This window comes from Penicillium verrucosum (genome assembly GCF_028828655.1).
Source record: "Penicillium verrucosum strain IBT 35672 chromosome Unknown utg000002l_segment0_segment0, whole genome shotgun sequence".
Taxonomy (NCBI): Eukaryota; Fungi; Ascomycota; class Eurotiomycetes; order Eurotiales; family Aspergillaceae; genus Penicillium; species Penicillium verrucosum.
Genome location: NW_026643211.1, coordinates 2168187 through 2191328, shown reverse-complemented (window position 1 = coordinate 2191328; position 23142 = coordinate 2168187). Strand labels below are relative to the sequence as shown.

The window sequence follows — 23142 nt, the reverse complement described above, 5'->3', positions numbered from 1 at the left end:
CTATTTATAATCGAGGGGAGCTTCGAACCGTGGCTAGATCAAGCGTGCAAGATTGGGTAGTGGATGGGATTTGTATGGGTGTGAATAACGTCACATTTGATGCCCATTCTTTAAGGTGTTGATCTTATCAACCTGAGGAATTGAGTACTTTGCTTACTAAGGGATGTGTTATCCATGGATGGTAATTCAGGTATTTTTATTTTACATGTATGCCAGGTTTAATTTACCGAAGCTTTCAGGCACCAATAATATATCGAAGGTCCAGCGCAGAGAACCAACACTGTCGGCACGAATAAAGCGTTTCTGCCTCTTCACTTCGTGTGACGCACGTTGCAAAACAGCAACATGAGCTCTGCACATGCTCAACGTTGATCGTCGGAGAGTCGAGGCCTGAGGGGATACTTCCAACCCACTAGACTCGTCAAATGACCGGGAGGAGGAAGCTCGTCCTCAGAATAAAGAGCTTGGGGGAGGCGCTTTTTTCGCTGGCACATGCCGCAGCGAAGTCCTAACGTGGTGCCGCAAATCTGGAACTCTCCTGGTAGTTTCTGACGAATAGCCCCTGTATCCGTGAGTTTGTTAACAATGCCCAGCCTTTTCGTGTCTTCCGGAGTCCCGATAGGCGGCCATGGAGGCATCGTCTTTGCGCAGTTCGGAGTACCACAGTGGAATGTGACTCCGTTCATGCTCTCAAGTTGTAGCTTGAAAGCGACGCGTGACACTTTGTGTGCGGTAGATTCACCTTCTCTGCCTTTCGAAGCTTTGTCGTAACAAGCACGACACATATGTCCTCCGTTGCATTTATGGAATCTAGGCTGTTTCCCGTTGACTAGATATCCATGCGCACCGATACGGCAATAGTCAACTTGGCAAACCAGCCCATTCCCTTCTGGCCTTTGCGGCGCGGGCTAACTTTGCAGCCTCCGATATTCTCGAACGGGCTTCTTGGCTCTTTCGCGCCCAACGATCAACCGCCGATAGAGCAGTTTGGTGCTTTGGACAGTAGATCTGACCATGCCAAATCCGAAAACGGTAGTCTCTTCCCACAGCGTTGTTTTCTTCAATTGCTTTACAACCTTCTTTCGAACATTCAATGACTGTGTCTGGCATGAGACCCCCTCGGACTCTATTCGTCCACCCGCGTATTTTGGAGACTTCCATAAGACCTTTAAGGGTTTGGGCCGTAGGAAGTTGCCCGTCGTGAGTTCGACGGAACTCATGACAAACACCACAAACGTATCCGGAGAATGGATCCCAGGGGACTCGATAGTGGCGCTTTTCTGGCGATTTGGGTGAGTACCCTAGTCGGGTAATATTCTCGCAAGGTGGGTTGCTACAGGGAGCAAATTCTGGAGACTCCGGGAAAACAATAGGCATGGCTAGCGGCCAGCTGCCATTTAGCAAATCGCCGGCATTCACGCGCCATGGGAGATCAACTTTGCACACCATCCTGCTATATAGCTGCCAGGTCGAGATCTTTTTTACCGAAATGCTCGATCTTGGCTGCCTGAAGTGTGCGAAGAAAGAACATGAAAATTCCCTCAATGAAGTCTCATCATCGAGGACTTGGTTTGGCTCTGAAGGAGGGCTTGAGATGGACTTGAGTTGCCAATGATTAAACAGAGTGTTAGTCTGCTTAGGCAAAACCGGTTTCTTGGGACGAGGCATTGCCTCAATGTATATATCTCAATCACTATAACAACAATATTCCGATGAATATGTTGGTGTCAAACGAAGTGATGAGTCTTGAGAAGAGAAAGGGAGAAGACAGCATGAGGAAGGTACGGGCGACTAGTTAAATATGCCACCCGACACATAACTCTCTCATTGGTTCATATTGCTAGCAGTGATTTAGATCCACTAATGTTATAGATGCTTAAAGATGTCTGAATAATTAATACCTTCTAAAACAGGTATGTGGTCTTCTAAAGTAAATTAAGTCTGAAGTGAGTCTGAAGTGAATTGAAGTGAATTGGAGTGAATTGAAGTAAAGTGAAGTGAAGTGAAGTGAATTGAAGTGAAGTGAAGTGAAGTAAATTAAACTGAATTAAAGTAAAGTGAAGTGAAGTGAAGTGAATTAAAGTGAAGTGAAGTGAATTGAAGTGAAGTGAAGTAAATTAAACTGAATTAAAGTAAAGTGAAGTGAAGTGAAGTGAATTAAAGTGAAGTGAAGTGAATTAAAGTGAAGTGAAGTAAATTAAACTGAATTAAAGTAAAGTGAAGTGAAGTGAAGTGAATTAAAGTGAAGTGAAGTAAATTAAACTGAATTAAAGTAAAGTGAAGTGAAGTGAAGTGAATTAAAGTGAAGTAAAGTGAACTAAGTGAAGTGAAGTAAACTGAACTAAATTTGTTGGGTGCCTAGGTGCCTGAGGTAGACCTCTGGATAGCCCATCAATGGGCCCAAGCCCCCAGCCCATAGACCAACCCGCAGTGGGCTATGGGTTGTGGCTTCGAAGCCCGACCAACCCCCAGCCCATTGATAGGGGCCTTATAGGCCCCTATCAATGCCCATTTCTGTGCACAAATATAGTTTTGGCACGTATAAAGTAGCTGATTAATGGCTATATTTTACGTATATACCAACCTATATATTCAGTATTATTATATTATCATAGTAAGAAGTGGGAATTAAGTAGATATTATACTGGTTTTAGCATCATGATACTAGATTTCATACAAAATCTCATATAAAATCACTCCAAAAAGATCCAATTTGACCCGTGGACCACGAATTCGTACCGAGGAGGATTACTAAATCCGTATAAAGAGAAATATATACAGTCAGTGGACATAAGTTTTTACACCCCCTATGGCCCCACTTAGCTCACCGCCACTATATTATTATACCGCCTACCTAAAACGCGTAGTTCAAAATCACGCTAAATTAGTACGCGAATTTGTATGTTGGTCTAAAATGTAGGATATCTCTCTTTATATAGGTCTCAAATCATTATTTATTACTATACCTTCTATACTACCTTCTTAATTACTATAGCGCGGTCTAAAGAGCTTACCCCTACTATACGTGAGCGTATATGCGAGCTTTATGCTATTAGATAGGGGTATAAGCGGATTTATACGCGTTACCCCTATATTCCCCTCCCTATAATTCGGTATACTATTAAAAAAGAGAGCGAGCGACGTGAAGGCGTATTAAAGTCGAGATCTAGTAGGCTAAAGAAGCTTACTAAAGCCGATAAAGATCGAATTCTAAACGCTATCTACGGAGATCTAAAGATTGTGGCCGAAGATCTACTTACTAAGGTTAATTATAAGGTTAAATACCGCTCTATATAACGCCTTTTAAACGCCGAAAACCTACGTAAATAGCGATATAGCTAGCGGCCCTTTCTTAAGGAAGAATATATACTTAAACGCCTCTAATAGGCCTTTTGTTACCGCTACTTTATACCTAAGGATTGGGCCCGTATTTTTTGGTCTAATGAATATATAGTTAAACGTAGGATTAGTATTCGTCGAGAGTAGACCTTTGTTCGTTTAAAGGACTAGCCGAGAGAGGGATAATATTAAGGCCTACCTATATAAGAGAAGTAAGTAAAGTAGATATTTTAGGCTATATTTTCTAGCGCTACCCGGCGTATAGGCCTTATCCTACTCTTTAGGGATCCTAAGACTAAGCGTATAGGTATTATAGGCCTTATTATTAAGGATTTATACCGCCGAATCCTACCTACCTTAATTATAAATTAAGATAGCATTTTCTAGTATAACAATACTCTAATATATACCGTGTATGTTATACGGGATGTATTAGCTAAGATGTAGATTGAGGTTATAGAATGGCCTTCTTATTCTCCTGATTTAAATCCTATTGAGAATCTCTAGGCTTTGTTAAAAGCTAAGATCTATGAGCTTCGGCCTAATCTACTGTATATACGTAATAATGACACTACAAAAGAGATTTTAGTGGCTACTACGTAGTAGGTATGGGATGAATTAGAGCTACGGCATATGGAGCATCTCTCTGAGACGATGCCGTACCGGGTGGAGGCCATCATTGAGAGCCAGGGGTGGTATACGCCGTACTAGATAGTTTTAATTCATGGAGTTTTATACCGGCAGTATATTATATAATCATAGGGGTGTGGGGCCAGGGGTGTAAAAACTTATGTCCAGTCACTATATATTAGCCGTGCCAAGCGCCCAACACCAGGTCCCCTGGTGTTGGTGCGCCCCACCAGATACCAGATTTTCAATTTTATGTAACTTTTGTACGACTTACCCATACAAAAGGTACTTAGACATCCCGTAAACATAACATACATTTTCTCAGCACTCGAACTAGCTAAAGTAATAGAAAGTGTACGGATATATATTAAAAGCCTAGCTTAATTAGTTTAATGGTAGTATAAATTCTTAGTATCTAATATAAAAGAAGAAGAATAATTTTAAAATGACACTATATAACGGCTATACGGTAGATATAACTGGGTACTTTCTTTATTTTAGTATACTTAATATTGCTTACTAAAATTTGGTTAAATAATATAGACTTCCTTTGCACTATATATATCTTCTTATATTTGCCCTAACCGCTTCGAGGGTCGAGAAAAAGAGTGTTATACTAACGGGGTACCTAAGTACCTTTTGTATAGGTAAGTCATACAAAAGATACATAAAATTGCAAATCTGGTATCTGGTGGGGCGCACCAACAACCCGAACGGTCGTTGGGCGCCTGGCACGGCTATTATATAGAGCGGTATAAAAAAGCGGTAAGAAATCAGGCATATTCAGGCACCAATACCATTACAAACCTCATCCGACCCCTGGCCGCCATACACCTGAGTATTCTATCAGTTATATATCATTTTAGATTGGGGATAACGAGCTTGGATGAATATAATAAGATCAGAGGTAGAAAGTAGTCCATTAATTATTATCATCAGGAATAGCCTAACAGCTAACTGACTATCTAAACCGTATACCTTTAATTAAAGGAACGCATTACTTCTGAGCACGCTTCCATGCATCATCCAGGTTGGTGCCAATTGCACGAATAGCCTCCTTCTCGAGGTCACGGTGAGAGAGTCCGGTGCGCTTCGAGACCTTGGATTTCGACTCCTCACGAGACAGTTCCACTGTAATCAAACTGTCAGTCATCTATCTAGTATTAACAAATGGAAGGGAGCATACCGTGTAGATAGACAGCGGCTTTCTTGCCAGAGAACATCGCATGTGGCACATTAGTACTTCCGTCGGAATTCGCATCACCAACGGCAAAGACACCGGTCTCACTGGTCCGCATTCCGCTGGTAACATTGATCTTATCACCAACGATGCTCAGGTTCATCTTGGCGGGGAGTGTCGTGGTCTGAACAGTTGGGACGTTGACAATAATAGCATTCCGGTCAACAGGCTCGCCGGTAGCGAAGTGAATGCGGAACTTGTCAAACTGCTGGTCACCGTTTTCGCCTCTGTTGTCACCGCCATCCTCGAGGCGCTGAATGGAAGAGATTGTGCGGTTGTCAATGGTAGTGTTCCAAGCGGCGAGTTGTTCCTTCCAGTCTTCCACCTTGGCCGTTGCCTGAGCCTCGCCATCTGCAGTTTGCGAACCGTTCACGAATGCAATGATATCCGTGTACAGAGTGTGAGTCTCCAACACGTTGCTCAGCATATCGGTGATATCACCGATCATTCCAAATGGCTGGTCTCTGTGTTCGTAGCCATCGCACCACGGGCACCAGAAGATGCCGTGGCCCCATCCCTCCCGAAGGCCAGGAGTCGCGGGTAGAACGTCACGGACACCGGTACCGAGCACAATCTTACGGGAAGTGTAGTTCTTGCCCTGGCTGTCGGTCACAGTGAAGGCAGAGAATTCTCCCTGTCCGAACGGAACGATTGATTCGACAGTCTCGTTGGTGAAGTGGGCAGTTGGATACTTCGCGATCTGCTGGCGAGCCAGACCTCTGAACGTAGCCGGTGGGGTACCTGATGAGGATGAAATATTAGATAAGAAACTTTTTGTGTTGGGATAGAGTTAGGATCCAATCTCACCATCGTTTCCAATGACGTCGTGCATCTCCCGGGTCGGAGCATTGCGGTACTCCTGGCTATCAATCAAGAGAGCCGTTCGGCGGACACGAGAGACACCACTGAGTGCACTGAGACCCGCGGGACCACCGCCGACCACGATGACGTCGTAATCGGTCTTGGGCACTTCCACAGCGCTGGCACATGCCAGGAGGGAGACAAAAGCGGACGCAAGTGTTGCCTTGATGAAGACCATAGTGAAGGATATACGCGGATACTCAAGTACGTATCACGAAGCCGCCCAGCAGCGTCGGACAAGGCCATTTATAGTTCGCAATGTTAGCCATGTCTTACAGAGTACTCCGTAGAAAAAATAAAATAGCTCAAACAGGAGCATGTGTGTGGGGACACTAGTGGAGTTCGTGCATCTCAGCTGTGGTGGCTGAAGAGATCGTCGGGATGAACAAGATCGTCATGGAATATCAAGCATCGGGATCTCTCATTTAAAGCTGGAACTTCATAGAGTAATTCCTCGGATGCGGAGAACACTTTAACTGACAATTCATCTTAGGAAGCCATAGAAGTGAACATTGAAAGGAATTATCTAGAACTTTATATATGCCCTTTAACAATCACGCCTTCAGCAGTAATCCTTTGAACGCCAAGTGTCTCATTTGGGAACATCCTTGGCTTTGTGGGGGGGCACTAGTGTTTCTATGCAGAATAGTACTCGCTGGCATCTGTAGACTGTCATCCCTTGATTTCTGTCTTTCATCCGACTCCCGTGTCGATCTTTCGGATATTGAGAGCGCCTTATGGTTAAGGTACTCCGCAGATCTCAATACAACATGGTTATCACATTCACTCTTCATTCACTTCGCATTGTAGATAAGTTTGATTGGCTATATAGTCTGGTATGAGAGAAGATATGTCTGTCTTACATCACTTTGAGTGGAATGGACCTGTGAGAAATCAGTTCTTGTGTTAGGTATGTAGTGTTGTAACATCAACATCGGGTATCACCGAACTACAAGTGCGTATAGTAAATATAATATAGACGAATAGACATCAATTGATATTAATTGACCTAACCAAGCCTTCAAATGTTATCAATTCATGCAAAATTTCACCAAATCCACAACACCCTGGGCCTATAAATGTAACGAAATAATAAACTATTATTTCTCACGTACAATCTCATCTTTCTCCGCTAGAATCCACGAAAAATTGAGATGAGCGTCCAAAAAAAAAAAATAGAAGAGAAATGAAAAAACAAACAAACAAAGCGATATCACAAATTAATTGGTCTGGAGTTGCATAACTATGGAGTACCCCGTACTCCGTACTTCGTATCGATCGATGTGATGTGTCGAAGCTGTTTCAGCTCCACATCTTCGAAGGATCTTACAACATCCGTAACTATGTACAGTTCCTGCAGCCAGCTGTTGATTGGCCCTTGCATTTCTTCGTGCATACAGAAACAGCAGAAAGTACAACATAGGCGTGAAAAGCAAGCTCAAACTGCCCTAATGTGTCATAAATAGGGGGCAAATCGATGAGCACCTGACTGTGAGCTGCCAAGGTCGCTCCCTTCAAATAAGACCAGATTGATGACAACTGTTAATGCAAGTAACTATTTAGGGGTCAAGGGAGAGAAAATGCCCCGGTTGCAATTTTTTTACAACATAGTTCTCAAGTTGGGGTACTCCTGAGCTCATAAAATACCAAGATATGTGAACATAATGGTGATGGGCATCATTATTACCGAGGATTCACCATGTAGGATGAACAGTACAATATGCAAAATGTCGAAAAAGACTCCTAGACTATACAGGCCAAGCTATCGCAGTCCGACTTGTAAATGCAAGTATAAGTCCCAAACGTCCAAGCCCATCTAACAGTCTACTTGCTTTACAAACATCTTCAGTTCCATCATGGTAACTATGCATCTTCCTGGTCGTCAAGAAGCAACACCTTGAGCTTCTCCAATTTATCCTCGCAGTGCACTTCCATCTGCATCACCACATCAACGGCGTCCTTTCTGGTGATAAGCAGTTGCGATACCAGCCAAAAGTTATACCCATTCTTATAGAACCCCATGGACGCCCATTCGTCACTTGTTACTCTATTGCGCAGTGAGACCCAGTAGTCACGCCAGCGGGACAGGGCAGTCCGGATGGCAATGAGGACAGAATCTTCAGGAATCGTGGTGTCTTGTGTGTTAACCCCGGCACTTTCCCTAGCATTCTTGATATAATCCATGCGTATAGAACAACCGAGAAGTTTCATATAGGTGTTGATAAATGAGAATAAAACTAAACATAAGAGTCAGCTGGCGCAAAATACAAAAGAAAGCTTTTGGCGAAAGACATACTATGAATCAAGATAAACATGTCTAAAGCACTGAGGTCCATCGGATTCGACTCGGGCGTTTCGTCGAACAAATTTTTGAAGGCCTCTGAAATCCTAAGGCCACGTGAAAAGCGAAAGTTTGGCTCCGCGAAGGGATGCTCGGAGAAGAAAAGCGATTCATCGGAGGGCAGATCGCATTCCATTTCAGTGTGCGTTAGGCGACACGGAAAGTTTTGAAAGAAGAAGAATGCGCCATCCAGCAGCGAAATTATACAAATAGTTCTGTCAACGTTAGCTAAGGGAGACTGAAGAACCTTCCAGGGTTGGAATGAAGGAAGATAAGTACCTGATCCGACTCTCCTTTTGTAACCACAAGTGCTCTAGGACCTGGTCATCCGGAAGGTGGCGGACTTTGACAAGCTCAATCTGTCGAGCAACCCTCACAACCTCAGCGAATCGATTTTCCATCGCGCGGTTTCGAGACAAACGGTTTCCTGACCAGTATTGGACAATGGTGATGATAAGCCCGGCCTGAAATTTATTGAACCAATGCCAATCACTGTCTTTCTTGTCGAAACACCGACTACCTGAGAACATGGCGCTGATTTCACTCTCCGCCGAGAAAACATCACTCGCAAAGATAAACAGCTCTGCAAAATCTAGCACTCTTTTCGCGATGTATACTTCCCTCTTGTCGCTACTGTACATTGCGCCCATAAAGACCACCGCAGCTAAGAGCGGCGGGGGAACTGTCTCCGGATCAAAGCATACAGGAAGCATGGCACAGCTAGGTTGCCAGTATTTGAAATAGAGCGCAACGTATTTTCGTATGCGCGCAGTGGTCAATAGAAAGTTGAGATTCGCAGATATCTCCTCCTGCGCTTCAGAGCCAAGCGGGACCTGCCACGCTTGTGTTAATATTAAATGAATTAATGTCGTCGCGAACGGTCGCTCCGGTTCAAATATCGGTGGATCTCCGGGCAATGTAGTAAGATGCTGCCCTGGAGGGATGACGGACTGGTAGCTCAATTCATCAGGATGATAAGGATTCTCCGCGGGCTTATGTGCATCACCAAAAGGTCCGTGGAAAAAGTCCAGGAATGTATCTTGGAAGAATTGCGGCGCAGTAGAGTTGGAGTCAATGAAGCCAGAGCCGTATTCCGACTGAGAGGTATCGATACCGTATGGAAACCCTGTGCCTTGCGGTTCCTCGAAGTCATTTGTATTATGATAGTTGAGACTGCGCGCACGATCGCTGTGTGGGGGAAGTCGAAAGTTTTCCGTGAAGCTATCGGTGCCACCATTAAGTAGGAACTTGATCGATCCTCGGTCGGATGATGGCTCTTCACAGGTTTCGGATTTCCTCGATACCTCTATATGACTTGTATGAGCCTTCCATTGCAAACAAGTTGACTTGAAGCTTGTCGTACCTTCTTCGACCACGAGGTGGATCGCACCTGCCGTCCGCTCGTTGTTGCACATCAAGTTTCTCTTCTGACATGATCCGCAAGGGCTTGCTCCATCGCACCGTAGTTTCATCGAGGTACACTATTCGATCAAACAAAAGTCAGTTCATATGGGGAAGTTCCATATGATCTAGTCGCGGACTAACCGATTGACAGGCATGTCGCCGCCTACCCCTCTGACCCGTCTCCGGAATTTCGCGACCTTCGCGCCTGGCGCAGTCGGTATAATGGACGCGCAGATTGTCACTAAATTTCAAGTGTCAGATTTCGGAGACAGTATTAATAGATTGTCTTGGCTTATCTAACCAGCGCGCGAACGAGGTATTGCAGAATACACAGGCATATGGTTTCTGGCCCGAATCTGTTGAGGTTCAGTATGTGGCAGGGGTAGCTGCAGGGGCGGGGCATACGTCGCAAATGGTGGCGTTTGAGGTGATCAATGCGCGTGAACGTACGCTGACAGACATCACAGCGGAAATTCTTGTCCGTCGGCTTCATGGTGGGTCGGGGAGGAGGGGGATATCCGGGGTAAAGGAGAAACCTCCAGGGCTGAGACCTTCGGGAGGGAACGAAATTGGAGTCCGTGGGGGAAATGGGAGGTATTGGTATTTCAATGGGGACCATAAAGAGAAGGTAACTTTTGGGTTTTATTAGCGCCAATAGATACTTGGTAATATTACCAGTTGAGTATGGTATGGTCAGTTCCTGACATCACCCTGTATCGATCATGGAAGATGGGAGTAGCAGTCATATGCTTCATCGTATGCTCTTTGAAATACGCACTAAGACATCTCAACCAACGTCAGATGGAGAGAAAATGGATTTTTCAACTAAGTCAATAGCAGCTGCAAGATAATGAATAGAATACTAAGAGTACATACGGTAAAATCCTGATAAGCCACTAGACCCTTCTTCCATCACGTCTTCACTGCTGACCTCAAGTAAACAATCACCGTGTGGTTTCCTCCCAAGTAAACTTCTTCGTTGAGATTTCAGAGCGAAGTGATCACCTTACGGTTAAGAATAGCGTCGTTCAGTCGTCGATGGACTCTCTGGACGTCCCCGAACCGGATGTATCCGCACGACTCACTCTCCAAGTGATTAAACAAAGCACCCAAAGAGATAAACTCTTGGTTGCAACCACCACGCGTGTTGAGGCAATGGTAGATCTTCTCCTCGTGGAATGGCGAGTTGAGATGCGAGTTTAGACTGGCCATCGAGTTGAAACCCCTTTGGCACAGGTAGCACACCCAGCTTGTACCATCAAAGGCGCGGTTTGTGGCATAGTAGCGTACGTTCTGGTCATTGTGCCATCCGATCTGCTTGTTTGTGACAAGCCCGTTAGGGTCGACGCGTTGCATCATGTGGTGGATTGTCTCTCGGTTCCACTTGGCAGCGTTCGGGCAGGTACCATATTCGACATGGTGGGTGACGCCACTCGCAGTGACAAAGTGAGCGTTGCAAAATGGGCACACGACGCCAGTGCCTTGGTGGATCTTCGACTTCAGGTGCTATTCATGGATAAGACGGGCACAGATTAGTCAAAATCCCACGACCAACCAGAGGGAATATCCCTGGGATTGACTTGGTTCTCTTACATGGCGAAGGCAGTTCTCATTCGGGAAACACCGATCGCACTCGGCGCAGTAGTTCTTGTAGTGTCCTTTGGCCTCCATATGCTGGTCGGCAGCTTCATGGGTGTGGAACATTTGAGAACACGTCTCGCAGGGAATTGTTGGCTTCCAATGGTTCTTGGAATTCATATGCTGATTTGCAGAAGCCTGCGAAGAGAAGGCACGGGGGCAGGTTTCACATTCAAAGACTGGTGCCCAGTGACCAAGCGCATCCATGTGCTGCTCGCAGCTACGCTTGGTCTGAAATGCTCGAGGGCAGGTCTCACATTCCACCCAATGGTCGTGTTCGTCCACACGAGCATCGTAGTCCTCGCGGTAGCGGTACCCGAAGTCACGGGTGCCATATCCGTACATCTTGACCTGGGGACATAGGACTGGATGAGGAGATGTGAATAATAAAGACTGTGTGATGATTCGATTGGTAAGAAGCAGGGTGATACGAAAGGACTGAGATATTCTGCAGAGAGGAGGGGAGGTGTAAGATGGAAAGAGAATGAGGGATGTGGGCAGACAAGTTTTGTTTGTTGCATAGCAAACGCCCCGTCAAAACGTGTACGCGCGGTATCAGCCCCAGTCTCGAGGGATTGTTATTTTCATTCTCATATCTTTCTTGGTTCACTTTACGTTACCTTGTTTGATGTACCTTTCTCACACTCTAAGAGCAGAGATAATTAAATCAGGGCAAGAAGAATACACACCGAATTCCACAATTTGCATCCGCATTGTCGTGATGCTCATAGAAAGCCTGTGCTCTGGCAGATAGCAATCGAATAGCTTGTGTTTTAGGGGGTAATTCTATTTTGGTATATGGCTGTCATCCTCGATGGCACTCTTGTTTTGATCCGTCCATAAACGGATCGTATCTCGAACGCTGGTGGCTACATAAGCTTTTATGCAATTGTGCTGTATCGAGATTCGTAGCAGAAGTCGATAGACCTCATCTGAATGTTCGGTCGTGACATCCAACTCTTTCTGATATACGGAGCATGACTTCTCACTGATAAGGCTTTGCTGTCGGAGCTGAGCTATAAACCTTGGATGACGGAAGTTTACCACTTGGGAAACCCCGGAAATTGAGGCAACTTTATAGAGCTTAGCTGAATGACAGAAAATACTGGCAAAGGGATTTCATACCCCGAGAGATAGTCTATGTGTATGAGGAAATACGAAGCCGCAAGCCATCTGTCCGTCATGATACGTACTCTGTATAGCCTAGCTTATTATAAGATCAGTTGATGTTTCAGAGAATCTACCTAGGTAGTATCTATGTATTAAATTAGATCTCATATACTAAGAACATGTAAATATAGAACAAGAAGTACAGTGCAAATTCACCTATCATTGCCGCTGTTTCGGCACATCCACCAACTCCACATCACTATTCGCTGGCGACCGAGTCTCATAATTCACCGAGTAGGTAACAGACTTGTTGATATTACTGTTCGCCGTGGGCATTTTGTTATAGTACTCAGCCATGTTGGATGGATTCGTTCGGTTCGATGATCCCCCAAGCAATCGGGGGAACCATCGGCCGATGAGAGCTCTGAATGCAGGCAGACAAGCACACATAACAGAGATCTGAGATTCGATGACGGACCAGTGCATGAGGGGGTATAGACCGAGAGTCTCGTTGGCACCCCAACGGTTAGTCCAGAAGACGACGACTCGGATTATCGCGATGATTGTTAGACTGTGAGAATAGTTAGTGACAAGTAAATGAAAACAAAGCCAAGCTAGCGAGTGCATACACAGATCCCACGATAAACATCGATGCCACAGCTAGCTTCTGTCGCAGAGGTAACTGCAACTTGGTCACCTCATACACCGGCATGACGATCAAGATGAAGTCGACAAAGATGTTCACCAGACAGTTAACAAGAACCGCGACGATAAAATTCATGCAATGTCCAGGTTCCTCGTTCATCCAGCCGACCCATGTTAGGCGCGTTGGCAAACAACGGAAGGCATCCACTGAGGCCCAGGTGATACCGATCGCGGCGTTGGTAAAGATGAGTGCATATGCCAAATAGCGGAATGTGCGTGCTTGGAAGATGCGGAGTAGGAAGAGGCACACGGAGATCTTTGCGAGGGAGATTTGGACCTTATACATAACGGCCATAGCTTGGAAATACTGCTCTTGTTAGATTAGAACTGAGCCTTGGAGGTGGGGGGGGACCGAACCTGGTAGAACCTGGTGACCGAAGGAAAAGGGACATCCCAGATGTTTCGTCCGAAACCATTTCGGATCACTGATTTGTTAGTTCTTCTGTCTTGTGGAATCTGGTGAAATCGATGACCGAGAGTGCCGGCTTACTGTAGATATCCAGAACATATATGGCAGCTCCTATGACCTACAAGGCCGTTAATACTGAGTGGGAGAACTTCAGGAAGTGACACTGACATATGAGACAATTATTGTATAGTCATCCCATCCCCATCCGCCAGCGAGGCCGCTGCTCTTGGCGATCATTCTCATGACGAAGAAAAACGACGCAAGAATAAAAGGGATTAGAGTCGAGGCGTTGACCACCGCGGGGCCTTTGCGTGGTGTTATATCGCATTCTTTTTCATAGAGACGTTTTGTGGCTAGCAGAGTTAGACTAGACTGGGTATATCAATCATGATAGAGACGCACTGAAGAATTCCTTTGATGTGCAGTTACTTTCAGCACAATCTAACAGGGCTGTGGGACGAGAGCGACTGGCACAGAAGCATGATGTGTTGTTGCTCAGTGAGCAATCAGAGAATAACTGGTTATCACAAGTGACCTAGCACATGTCCATTAGCAATAAATACAATTGCGTTGGGAGATGTATGTACCGTGCAAGATGGGAAGACAGTTGTATCCCACTCTGCTGCATGAATCCCTACTATAAGCAGAGCTAGAAGGGCGAAAAAGAACAGATGACCCCTCATGATAGTGACAGACGTGTTCAAAAACGACGTTGAAAGTAAATAAGAGGGGGAAATTTTTCCCCCTGAGCAATAACGGGTTTTATTCTAACTTCAATGTGAATGGTCCCGAGTCAGTAGCGTGGACACTCCTGGGACGTTAAGCTTATCTACTTCGCACGATGGCGTCGGGAATATTTCCCACATGGTAGGTACAGATCTTGATTTGCAAATATAAACAGACAATCATGGTTGCAAAACAAGGAAATGATCCGCTCTCAAAGCTGGTTCAAGTGAAACGAGCCTCCAGGGCTGACCCCGGTGAGTGCCGAAGCGGATACCTTTTTTTTTTCCAGAATATTCCTACAATGGGTTCTGGGATAGGAGACTATGCGACAGCAACCATATAATTACCAAAACAAACTGATTGTACCCACCTAGAACCGTGGTTGGGAAGTTCTTCGGTAGTGTCTGTACAGTTGGATGTGAAGGGACAGATCCGATGCCGATTTTTTCATCGCCAAGAACACAGACAGGCTCCAGTCACTCCACACCTCGATGGGTTGGCGCCAGTCTGCGCCCCAATGCGGCTCGGACAAATGGAATACTAGAATGAAGATCAACAAAAATGAAACTACCGGGTTTAATAGTCAAACCCTATATTTAACTAGTAGTAACAATGTGTCAATGTATATTTATGGCGAAGACAACAATGGCAATATTCGTACCGAGTACTTGGTACAGAGTACTCCGTACATTGTACATCGATATACCAACACCAGTGGTATTGGATGGTTTAGTACAACAGTTGTATAACTAGGTAGTGTTAGACTCTGGCTAGGGATGGACACTACTTAAGGAATGCACTAGATCAAATGGAGATATTAGTATCAAGCCCTAGAAATGCTCCACTAGTCCATATTCAGGATCAATAAGGCGATTTTTTATAGCATGTGTCTCATATTCCATACGAGAAGCATGTGCTGTACAACATAATTGATCATTATTGTATGGCTTGGAAGGGGAGAGCTGAAGTTGCGGAAAACATACCATATTTGAAACACGCTTGTTGAACAAGTATTGGACCACAACCGAAGGCACGGTCACAGATCTTATTCTTACTTTATGTTGTACTTTGTAGCCGTGCCAAGCGCCAGGTCCCCTGGTGTTGGTGCGCCCCGGCAAACGCAAAATTCCCACCGAACGCAAAACCTAGAAAATTAAGTATCTTTTGTATGGCTTTCTAATACAAAAGGTACTTAATTTCTAGCCTTATTTAACATGCTTTCTCTCAGCACTCGAACTAGCTAAAGTAATAGAAAGTATACGAATATATAGTATGAGTCTAGCTTAATTAATTTAATAGTATTATTAATTGTTAACATTTAATACGGAGGAAGAATAATTCTTTAGAAATTGCATTATAACTATAGAGTGTATAATGGTTAGATACCTAGATAATTTCTTTATTTTAGCATACTTAATATTCCTTATCGAAGTTTGGTTAACTAATATAGACCTCCTTTACACTGTCTATATCTCCTTATATTTGCCCTAACTGGTTCGAGGGCCGAGAAAAAGTATGTTATGCTAACGGGGATACCTAAGTACCTTTTGTATTGGTAAGTCATATAAAAGATACTTATTTTCTAGATTTTGCGCGCACCAACACCAGGGGACCTGGTATTGGGCGCTTGGCACGGCTACTCCGTACATCTTGAGCCGGTTATAAAAAAGGAGACTGTGGGATTTCGTGCCCGAAATTCGACTGTGTACGGACGCCACGGGACTTGGAGCGCATTACAATACCTAAATAAGACAAGATCTCCGATGCTAAGCCTTCTAGTTCATTCTATGTCTTGGAGCCTAGACCTCCGATCGTTGAGCCTCAAAGTTTCAATGGCTTTGCTTAAATAAGACCATGGCCACTTCTGAAGTTACCTGGGTAGATTATTCACACCCAGAGATCAATTATTCAGCACTTATACCAAACGCCAGCCTACAACATATGTTGTATGCTGTACTTGAATATGCGCCAAATTTTCGATCGTCGTTCTAGCCTTGGTATGACACACCGGCGGCGCTTAGCGCCAAGGGCCACCACCCCCTTTACCGGCCGTACGGCATTCCACAAAAGTCCAGGGGCGAGGAAGCACATATGGCATAAAACAATCCTGGCCTTCATACTCTAAAAGAAGATTCTTCAGTGAATATTTTATGTGCGACTTTACTGTCACCAACTGTCGTGTAGGACTGGTGTAGCTAATCGTAGGATTCTTCAATATCACCCGTCCACCTCTCAATAGCCCACAAAATGGGCCCAAGCCCCCGGCCTACAGCCCAGCCCGCAATGGGCCTGGGCCCAGTCTTTAAGGCCCATTTCTGTGCACAAATACAGTCTTGGCACCTATAAAGTAGCTGATTAATTGTTGTTTTTTACGCATATACCAACCTGTATATTCAGTATCATCATACTATCATCATGGTAAGAATTAGGAATTTAGTAGTTATTATACTGATTTAGATTTCATACAAAATCGCCCCAAAAAGATCCAACTTGACCACGTATTCGCACCTAGGAGGATTACTGAGTATCAGTAGTTATAGAAGAGATATATAGTTAACTATTGGGTCTATATCTAGGTGATAATTGCAGTAGCACTAATGGTACCTCTACTTACCATGAATGTTTGAGTATTCTTAGTGTAACTATTTGGTATCTTATCAATCAAATCAATCAGTCTTTGTGAGTTAATTTGTAAGCATATAAGAAGAACCTTAGAAAGTTTCTGTATGGCTTCATATATCGCTCTGATGGTAGTCCGAATACCACAAAAAAAAAAAAAAAAACCAGAAAAAAATGCATTAATCGCAGCTACGATATATTGGCATGTTCGTATTGTTTGGGGCTCATTATGGGGCCTGAATCTTCAGAAGGCCCACAGTGCCCATTTGGGCCCACGGCCCACCAATAGGCCCGAAGAAAGCTCCACCTGCTAGCAAACATCCATACATGAGAATGCTCCATGGGGATCCCAACACAAGGTCTCGAAGAACATGGGTAACATCGCAGGAAGCGCATCGTTTCGGTGGCTGGTGAATAATGATACCTGCCTAATAACTTCTTGTTCTAATAGAACTCTGATTACTAGTATATTGTATAGAGACTACATCATTGTGGTCTTTCTTAAGCCCATTATATTAAGATCATTAATAGTAGGCTAGACTTTGTGAGATTTAGCTTCGCCAATGCAATTATCCGATACTTCTAGTATAAAATTTTAAAGAAACAATGACCACCTTTTTGATTATAGCAATCTTGCCCGAGGCCGTTCTCATTCCTATATATAGCTGTAGTTTTTAAAGTCAAAGTACTCGTGTTGTTTAGATCGACACGATTTGTGCTTATATTTGAAAAAAAAGCGACCGTTCCCCGATAAGCTTGTTATTGGAGTGGAAGGGTGAAGAGTGACTACCTGCTTGTATACAGTGCATTCATTTAGGAACTCTCAAATCCCATCACTAGCATTTAATTGTCTGATGGTAGATTTTTCATAATAGAATTTTCTTGAACAACCTGCCACTTCGTTCCTCGGCATAAGGATAATAGTAGTTAGCATGTAAGATTTCGTCAGAATTTGAAAGATCGACGATGAAAGAAAATTAGCGAGAGGAACAAAGAAGGCTGAATAGTCAAGCGCGGCTAATAGAACAGGCACTTTTCCGTGATGCGTAAACCATGGAGAAATGGAAATCTAAGCTCTTAGCCCTTGATCTTGTGAAAATATTGGATATCAAAGCTCCCTCCACTCATGATTGGCTTCTCCCGAATTTTCTAGCCTTGATGGTTTATTCTACCACTTCTACCTCAACCTGATTTCATATTCACGTTGTATTTTGCAATCAAAGGCTAGTACTGATCAAAGCAGTCCAAATTTCCATTGGGATGAAACGTATTAAAGCAATATCGTACAATAGCACGCTTATTAAAACTCACCCCTCGTTTTCGAAAAGCATCGTTAAATGTGGGGGTGGAGACGCGGTTATTGACCTGACACTCGGGCAATCCAAACTTCTATACGGAGTAGACTAAATAACAAAGGAAGCTGAAACTGGCATTGAATGCTGAGACAAAGGTGTCATGGGAAGTGAAGAGATTGAAAAGAAATCCTTGGCAACAGCATTGACCTTATAAGCCCTCGATCAGAGTCTTGGCATTGATTATCGATCAGATCGTGGCAGTTTCTCAGCCTCACAATGCAACGTGGGCTAGCCCTATACAGACAAGGCCTAAACTATTTCGAGCAAGGGCTGCCGATACGATGCTAGTGGTATCAGGGATGTTATAATAATGGGGCAAAGTATAGGAAATTGTACAGAGAGGTCCGGATTCTCTGTACTCCATGTGACACGAAGATTCTCGAGTCATGTAGATGTGATATCAATTTTTCTTGCAACCACACTGGGAATTATGTTTGAGCACCGTTTCAAATTCTTTGATGGGCCAAAGTCAAGATTTAAAATAAATCTGTTAAACTCAAGTCTTTGAGGGGAAGAACGTCTTCAAATTGAACAAAGAGGCCCGAGGGGAAGAAGTGGTGGGGTGGCGGCCTGAGTGATGCGTGGGTAGGATTCATTCATGCAAGCGTTGGCTTTGCTGACCGTAGCAAATCCCGTATCACCTATTAGCGTGGTTAGCGTTCCATTAATCCGAGCTGAAGAAAGCAGCGATTGATGTTTCTACATAGCTCTTGGAGTGAGGTTCGGGAGTCTTTGGGGAGACGGAAAGGTTTGCATTTGGTAGAGAAATACTGCACCTTCAACAGTAAATGTACCTTTTGCATACGCGGTATGCGCTAGGCAAATACCCAATTATTAAGTTGATCTACTAAACAAGGTCACTCTTCCTATCAGAAGAAGCCTGAAAGGTCCATTGTGCAGTTGTGCTCAGCCCCAAAGTATTCCCAATACTAATCATCCTTGTCCAAGACCTGACTTTGGAATCTGAATTCTTTGTCTTCTAACCTACTCCCCTTTTCTCACCCTCGTCCCCATTTTCTCCTACTGTGGAAAATTCCAAATCACTAGCTTGCGGTGTGCATATTGTGTTGACGGACTGTCAGCCCTCCCCTGTACATGATGTTTGTGAGTCGACTAACCTGGCCACTGGCATGGCTAGCTTTGGCGACCATGACAGTGGCTGCCGAATCTTCAACATCTGCAACTGTCACTACCACGACCTCCTCCTCGACCGGTATCAGCACCCACACAATCCAGGTGGGACCCAAATCAGATCCGCACCAATTTGTTCCAACCAATATAACGGCCAACGTGGGAGACATTGTGGTCTTCGAATTTTACCCAACAAATCATTCTGTTGTGAAAGCAGATTATCTCGCTCCTTGTGTACCAGCAAACGGAAACATCTTTTATTCCGGGGCCTTCGCGGATTTCAATGAGCATGATGGACAACTTGTCGGACCAGTGAGTATAATAAAGAGAAGCAAAATAAAATATTCATCAAAACAACACGGCTAATATGTGCAATGCAGGCCCCAACTTGGTCCTTGCGGGTCAACGATACCAAGGTATGCATATAGTCCGACCACATGCCCACAATCTTGGACTGAAGCTAACAATGGTTTGATGTAGCCCACATTCTTCTATTGCACTGCATTAGACTCATGCTTGAAGAATGGAATGGTTGGAGTGATTAACCAGGTATGACTCTCGGTCTCCCTTAAGTACGAATTCAGGCTGACTATTGAACCCACAGAACACAAGCCAGACATGGGAAACGCAATACGCCAGAGCTCTGAAATATCCTTATATGCTAGTCCCAGGCCAGTCCATGCCCGCCGAAGGCGGCGGCGGCGGTTCCAGCGGTAACGACACAAGCGGCGGGGATAGCTCTTCTCCCAGTAAGCCCGGGCTCAGCACGGGGGCTATTGCAGGTATCGCCGTTGCAGGCGTGGTCTTTGTAGCCATATTGGTGGCATTGTTTTTCGTTCTCGGTCGCAATCGCGTGTATTCGCAGTGGATGTCCTCGCAAGATGGGCGCACGGAACGAACCGCACGCTGGGCAATGTTCAACCATAGCGAGGGATACGGCAAAGGGAAAAGCGAAGCGGGAAGTAGTAGTGTCCCTACTCACAGACCAGCCCATAGCGATATCACCGCCTTCTCTAGTCCGGATCCGAATGTGCGCACCTTGTCACCTGGGGTGGGAGCTCCCTCCGGTGCCGGTTCTCCGTCAGCGCAGCAGGGCCACTGGAGCTGGAATGAGCCTCCTCAACGGCCCCGCCCAAGCGCGATGGCCACAGAGCTGGAAGGCCATCCTATGATCTGGGAGGCACCAGGCAGTACTCCAGGGTATCGTTCCTAAAAATGAGTCAAAACTTGAGACGGATGGGATGGTTTGTGTCGAGTCAAGGCGGCCTTGGTGAGGTGTTTATATATTTTGGGTGTTGCGGTGTTGGATTTCAATTGTTTTCCTTCCATGCGTGAATGGGTCTGCTTTTGCTAGATATATACTATTTATATTGTACCTGGGATTCATTTCCCGTTATATTAATTTATTTTGATTCGTTGATGGTTTAATTCCTGTTTAATGGATAAGTACCATGAGCGGTAAATGCTGACCTGGAGTAACTCACAATCCAGTATTTCAACTGGATTGAATAAAAGAGGATCTTCAGTTATACAACCTCCATATAACTACATAGTTAGTGTGTAGGTAGTTGGAAGGAATATCGACATGTGCTGAATAAGACGATAATTCAACCTTGGAATGTTGTAATAAAACCGAGCGTAACGCAGTTACCACTGAGCCGAAGGCTGTTGATTATGTATCATTTGTATCGAAACCAATCGTAATTACGGTATTATTGATTATCTGTTTTTCCCTTAAAAAATATTTCTCAAGTGAATTACCCCAATCATGTCCACGCCATCAAAACGTTCGGGAATTTCAGGGACCCAGAAACAAGCTCTTCGAGTTTGGGCACAAAGCCAAAACCCCCGTCCATCGCAATCCCAATGTTCTGCTTGGTTTGAACGATCCTATGGACGGAGTATTTCCCAATCGACTATCTCAGCTATTCTCTCCAATAAGTTCGACCACCTCGATGCTGGTCCGGCATCCAATTTTATACGTCAACGTGCACCACAATGGCCCCTCTTGGAGACACGACTTTATGAATGGCTCGCAAGCCAAGAATCCACACCCACGGCCGATGTTATTATTACCAGAGCACGTGAAATCTGGAATCAAATTCCGGATTACCAGACCCTGCCACTACCTCACTTCAGCAATGGGTGGTTGAATAGATTCAAGAAACGATATGGCACCCAAGTCCATGATCGCGAAGATGGCGTGCCTTTACCCCCACCCCAAAGTGGCCGTAAGGAAATGAAAGCAATGAAAACGCTATGTGGTGAATTTCCAGAAGACGATATCTACAACATGGACGAGACTGGCCTTTTCTGGCGAAAGCCACCACTCGGCCCTTCCCCCACCCAGGACCAATTGACAACAAACAGGGAAAATTCCCGCGTCTGCCTTATGCTTTGTACAAACAGCACTGGGTCAGATCGATTACCCCTTTGGTTCATCGGACACACGCATACGCCAGAGGCGCTTCGTAAGGTGAATCTCAAAGCCATGGACTGCCATTGGCGATATAATCGACAGGCCTGGCTAGCGCAATCGATCATGCAAGAGTGGCTGCTCTTCTTCTACGACCATGTAGGGGAGCGCAGAGTCTTGCTTCTGCTGGACAATCATCCAGACCACCAAGCTGCCGTCGAGACTACGCCGCCACCTCCGAACGTGCATATTCAAATGTTTCCTAGTCAAACTCGCACTTCGAATGAGCAGCAGCCGATCAACTTGGGGATTGCTCAGACTCTCAAAGACTACTATCGCATGCAATGGCTTGCGTACATTGTGGCGGGTATGGAATCACCCCAAAATCCAGTCCACACGATGAGTCTTAATCACACCCTATCCTGGGCTACCCGGAGTTGGCGTCATGACGTCGCAAACGCGACTATTTACAGAGCCTTCCGGAAGAGCAGTTTAATGGACCCGCAGATTGAGTTCATCACTGCTCCAAAATCACCGGATCTAACAAATCTCCACGAGACCGTCACACGGCACAATCCTGATGGTCGAACGGTCACCAGCCTTGAAAACTTCACTCATCCCGTGGATGAAGATTTCGACGTTGTATTGAATGTTGCCGGGTTTATCGTTGAAGGTGAACCTACTCTACAGCAACTGGACGACGCCATTGTGTCCATCCCGCCCGAGCAACTCGTGCCTCCTGCTGTAGATGCAGCTATTGGGATACAGACAGCCATCGGATACTTGGTACATGAGCCTTGGGCCACTGCGAAGGACCTCCAGGCCCTGGAGAGAATAGAGAGAATGATCAATCGTCTCGCTATTGAGGAGCGACGACAAGCACACATTGGTCGTTTTGATTGAAGAAGTCGATTAGGGACAGCGACAGTCAAGGTGTCAATTCGTGCCTTCATCTCAGCATTAATCAACCTGAGCTATACAATTGAACCAGGTTTTCCTAATCGGGTGACAGCTCTTAGTGGAACACTTCAATAACAAAATCGGGCAATTCGTATATTACATTAAGGTTATATTGGCATACGCCATAGGAGAAATGGTTCCCCCAGAGCTGTCCTATACGTGCTGTTAACTCCACGATGGCAAGTTCACCTCACGTGTGTTGGTTCCAGGCCAAGAATACCTGTGGCTTGTAAAACAATCAACACGATGTAATCGTAT

The 23142-nt window shown here is 45.0% G+C and overlaps 8 protein-coding genes across 8 annotated transcripts; 2 read left to right on the top strand and 6 right to left on the bottom strand.

The window, feature by feature from the left end:
• Positions 1-362: 362 nt before the first annotated feature.
• Positions 363-638, bottom strand: N7516_006474 (uncharacterized protein; the record flags this gene model as incomplete). The annotated part of the gene is made up of 1 exon (XM_057219194.1): positions 363-638. The coding sequence occupies one exon, from the start codon at positions 636-638 to the stop codon at positions 363-365; it is 276 nt and encodes a 91-aa protein (XP_057073285.1).
• A 191-nt stretch (positions 639-829) lies between these two features.
• N7516_006473 (uncharacterized protein) lies at positions 830-1449 on the bottom strand (the record flags this gene model as incomplete). The annotated part of the gene is made up of 2 exons (XM_057219193.1): positions 830-912; positions 939-1449. 2 exons carry the CDS (start codon positions 1447-1449, stop codon positions 830-832), a joined length of 594 nt encoding a protein of 197 aa, XP_057073284.1.
• A 3517-nt stretch (positions 1450-4966) lies between these two features.
• N7516_006472 (NAD(P)/FAD-dependent oxidoreductase) lies at positions 4967-6248 on the bottom strand (the record flags this gene model as incomplete). The annotated part of the gene is made up of 3 exons (XM_057219192.1): positions 4967-5100; positions 5156-5950; positions 6017-6248. The coding sequence occupies 3 exons, from the start codon at positions 6246-6248 to the stop codon at positions 4967-4969; spliced, it is 1161 nt and encodes a 386-aa protein (XP_057073283.1).
• A 1685-nt stretch (positions 6249-7933) lies between these two features.
• On the bottom strand, positions 7934-10308 carry N7516_006471 (uncharacterized protein; the record flags this gene model as incomplete). The annotated part of the gene is made up of 6 exons (XM_057219191.1): positions 7934-8307; positions 8367-8626; positions 8691-9892; positions 9957-10056; positions 10117-10171; positions 10221-10308. 6 exons carry the CDS (start codon positions 10306-10308, stop codon positions 7934-7936), a joined length of 2079 nt encoding a protein of 692 aa, XP_057073282.1.
• A 494-nt stretch (positions 10309-10802) lies between these two features.
• N7516_006470 (uncharacterized protein) lies at positions 10803-11798 on the bottom strand (the record flags this gene model as incomplete). The annotated part of the gene is made up of 2 exons (XM_057219190.1): positions 10803-11321; positions 11409-11798. 2 exons carry the CDS (start codon positions 11796-11798, stop codon positions 10803-10805), a joined length of 909 nt encoding a protein of 302 aa, XP_057073281.1.
• Positions 11799-12782: 984 nt separating this feature from the next.
• Positions 12783-14360, bottom strand: N7516_006469 (uncharacterized protein; the record flags this gene model as incomplete). The annotated part of the gene is made up of 7 exons (XM_057219189.1): positions 12783-13134; positions 13193-13575; positions 13626-13693; positions 13759-13795; positions 13846-14030; positions 14080-14212; positions 14265-14360. The coding sequence occupies 7 exons, from the start codon at positions 14358-14360 to the stop codon at positions 12783-12785; spliced, it is 1254 nt and encodes a 417-aa protein (XP_057073280.1).
• Positions 14361-19475: 5115 nt separating this feature from the next.
• On the top strand, positions 19476-20721 carry N7516_006468 (cupredoxin domain-containing protein; the record flags this gene model as incomplete). The annotated part of the gene is made up of 4 exons (XM_057219188.1): positions 19476-19820; positions 19889-19924; positions 19989-20057; positions 20113-20721. The coding sequence occupies 4 exons, from the start codon at positions 19476-19478 to the stop codon at positions 20719-20721; spliced, it is 1059 nt and encodes a 352-aa protein (XP_057073279.1).
• Positions 20722-21276: 555 nt separating this feature from the next.
• On the top strand, positions 21277-22827 carry N7516_006467 (uncharacterized protein; the record flags this gene model as incomplete). Its single annotated transcript, XM_057219187.1, has 1 exon — positions 21277-22827. One exon carries the CDS (start codon positions 21277-21279, stop codon positions 22825-22827), a length of 1551 nt encoding a protein of 516 aa, XP_057073278.1.
• Between the last annotated feature and the right edge of the window lie 315 nt (positions 22828-23142).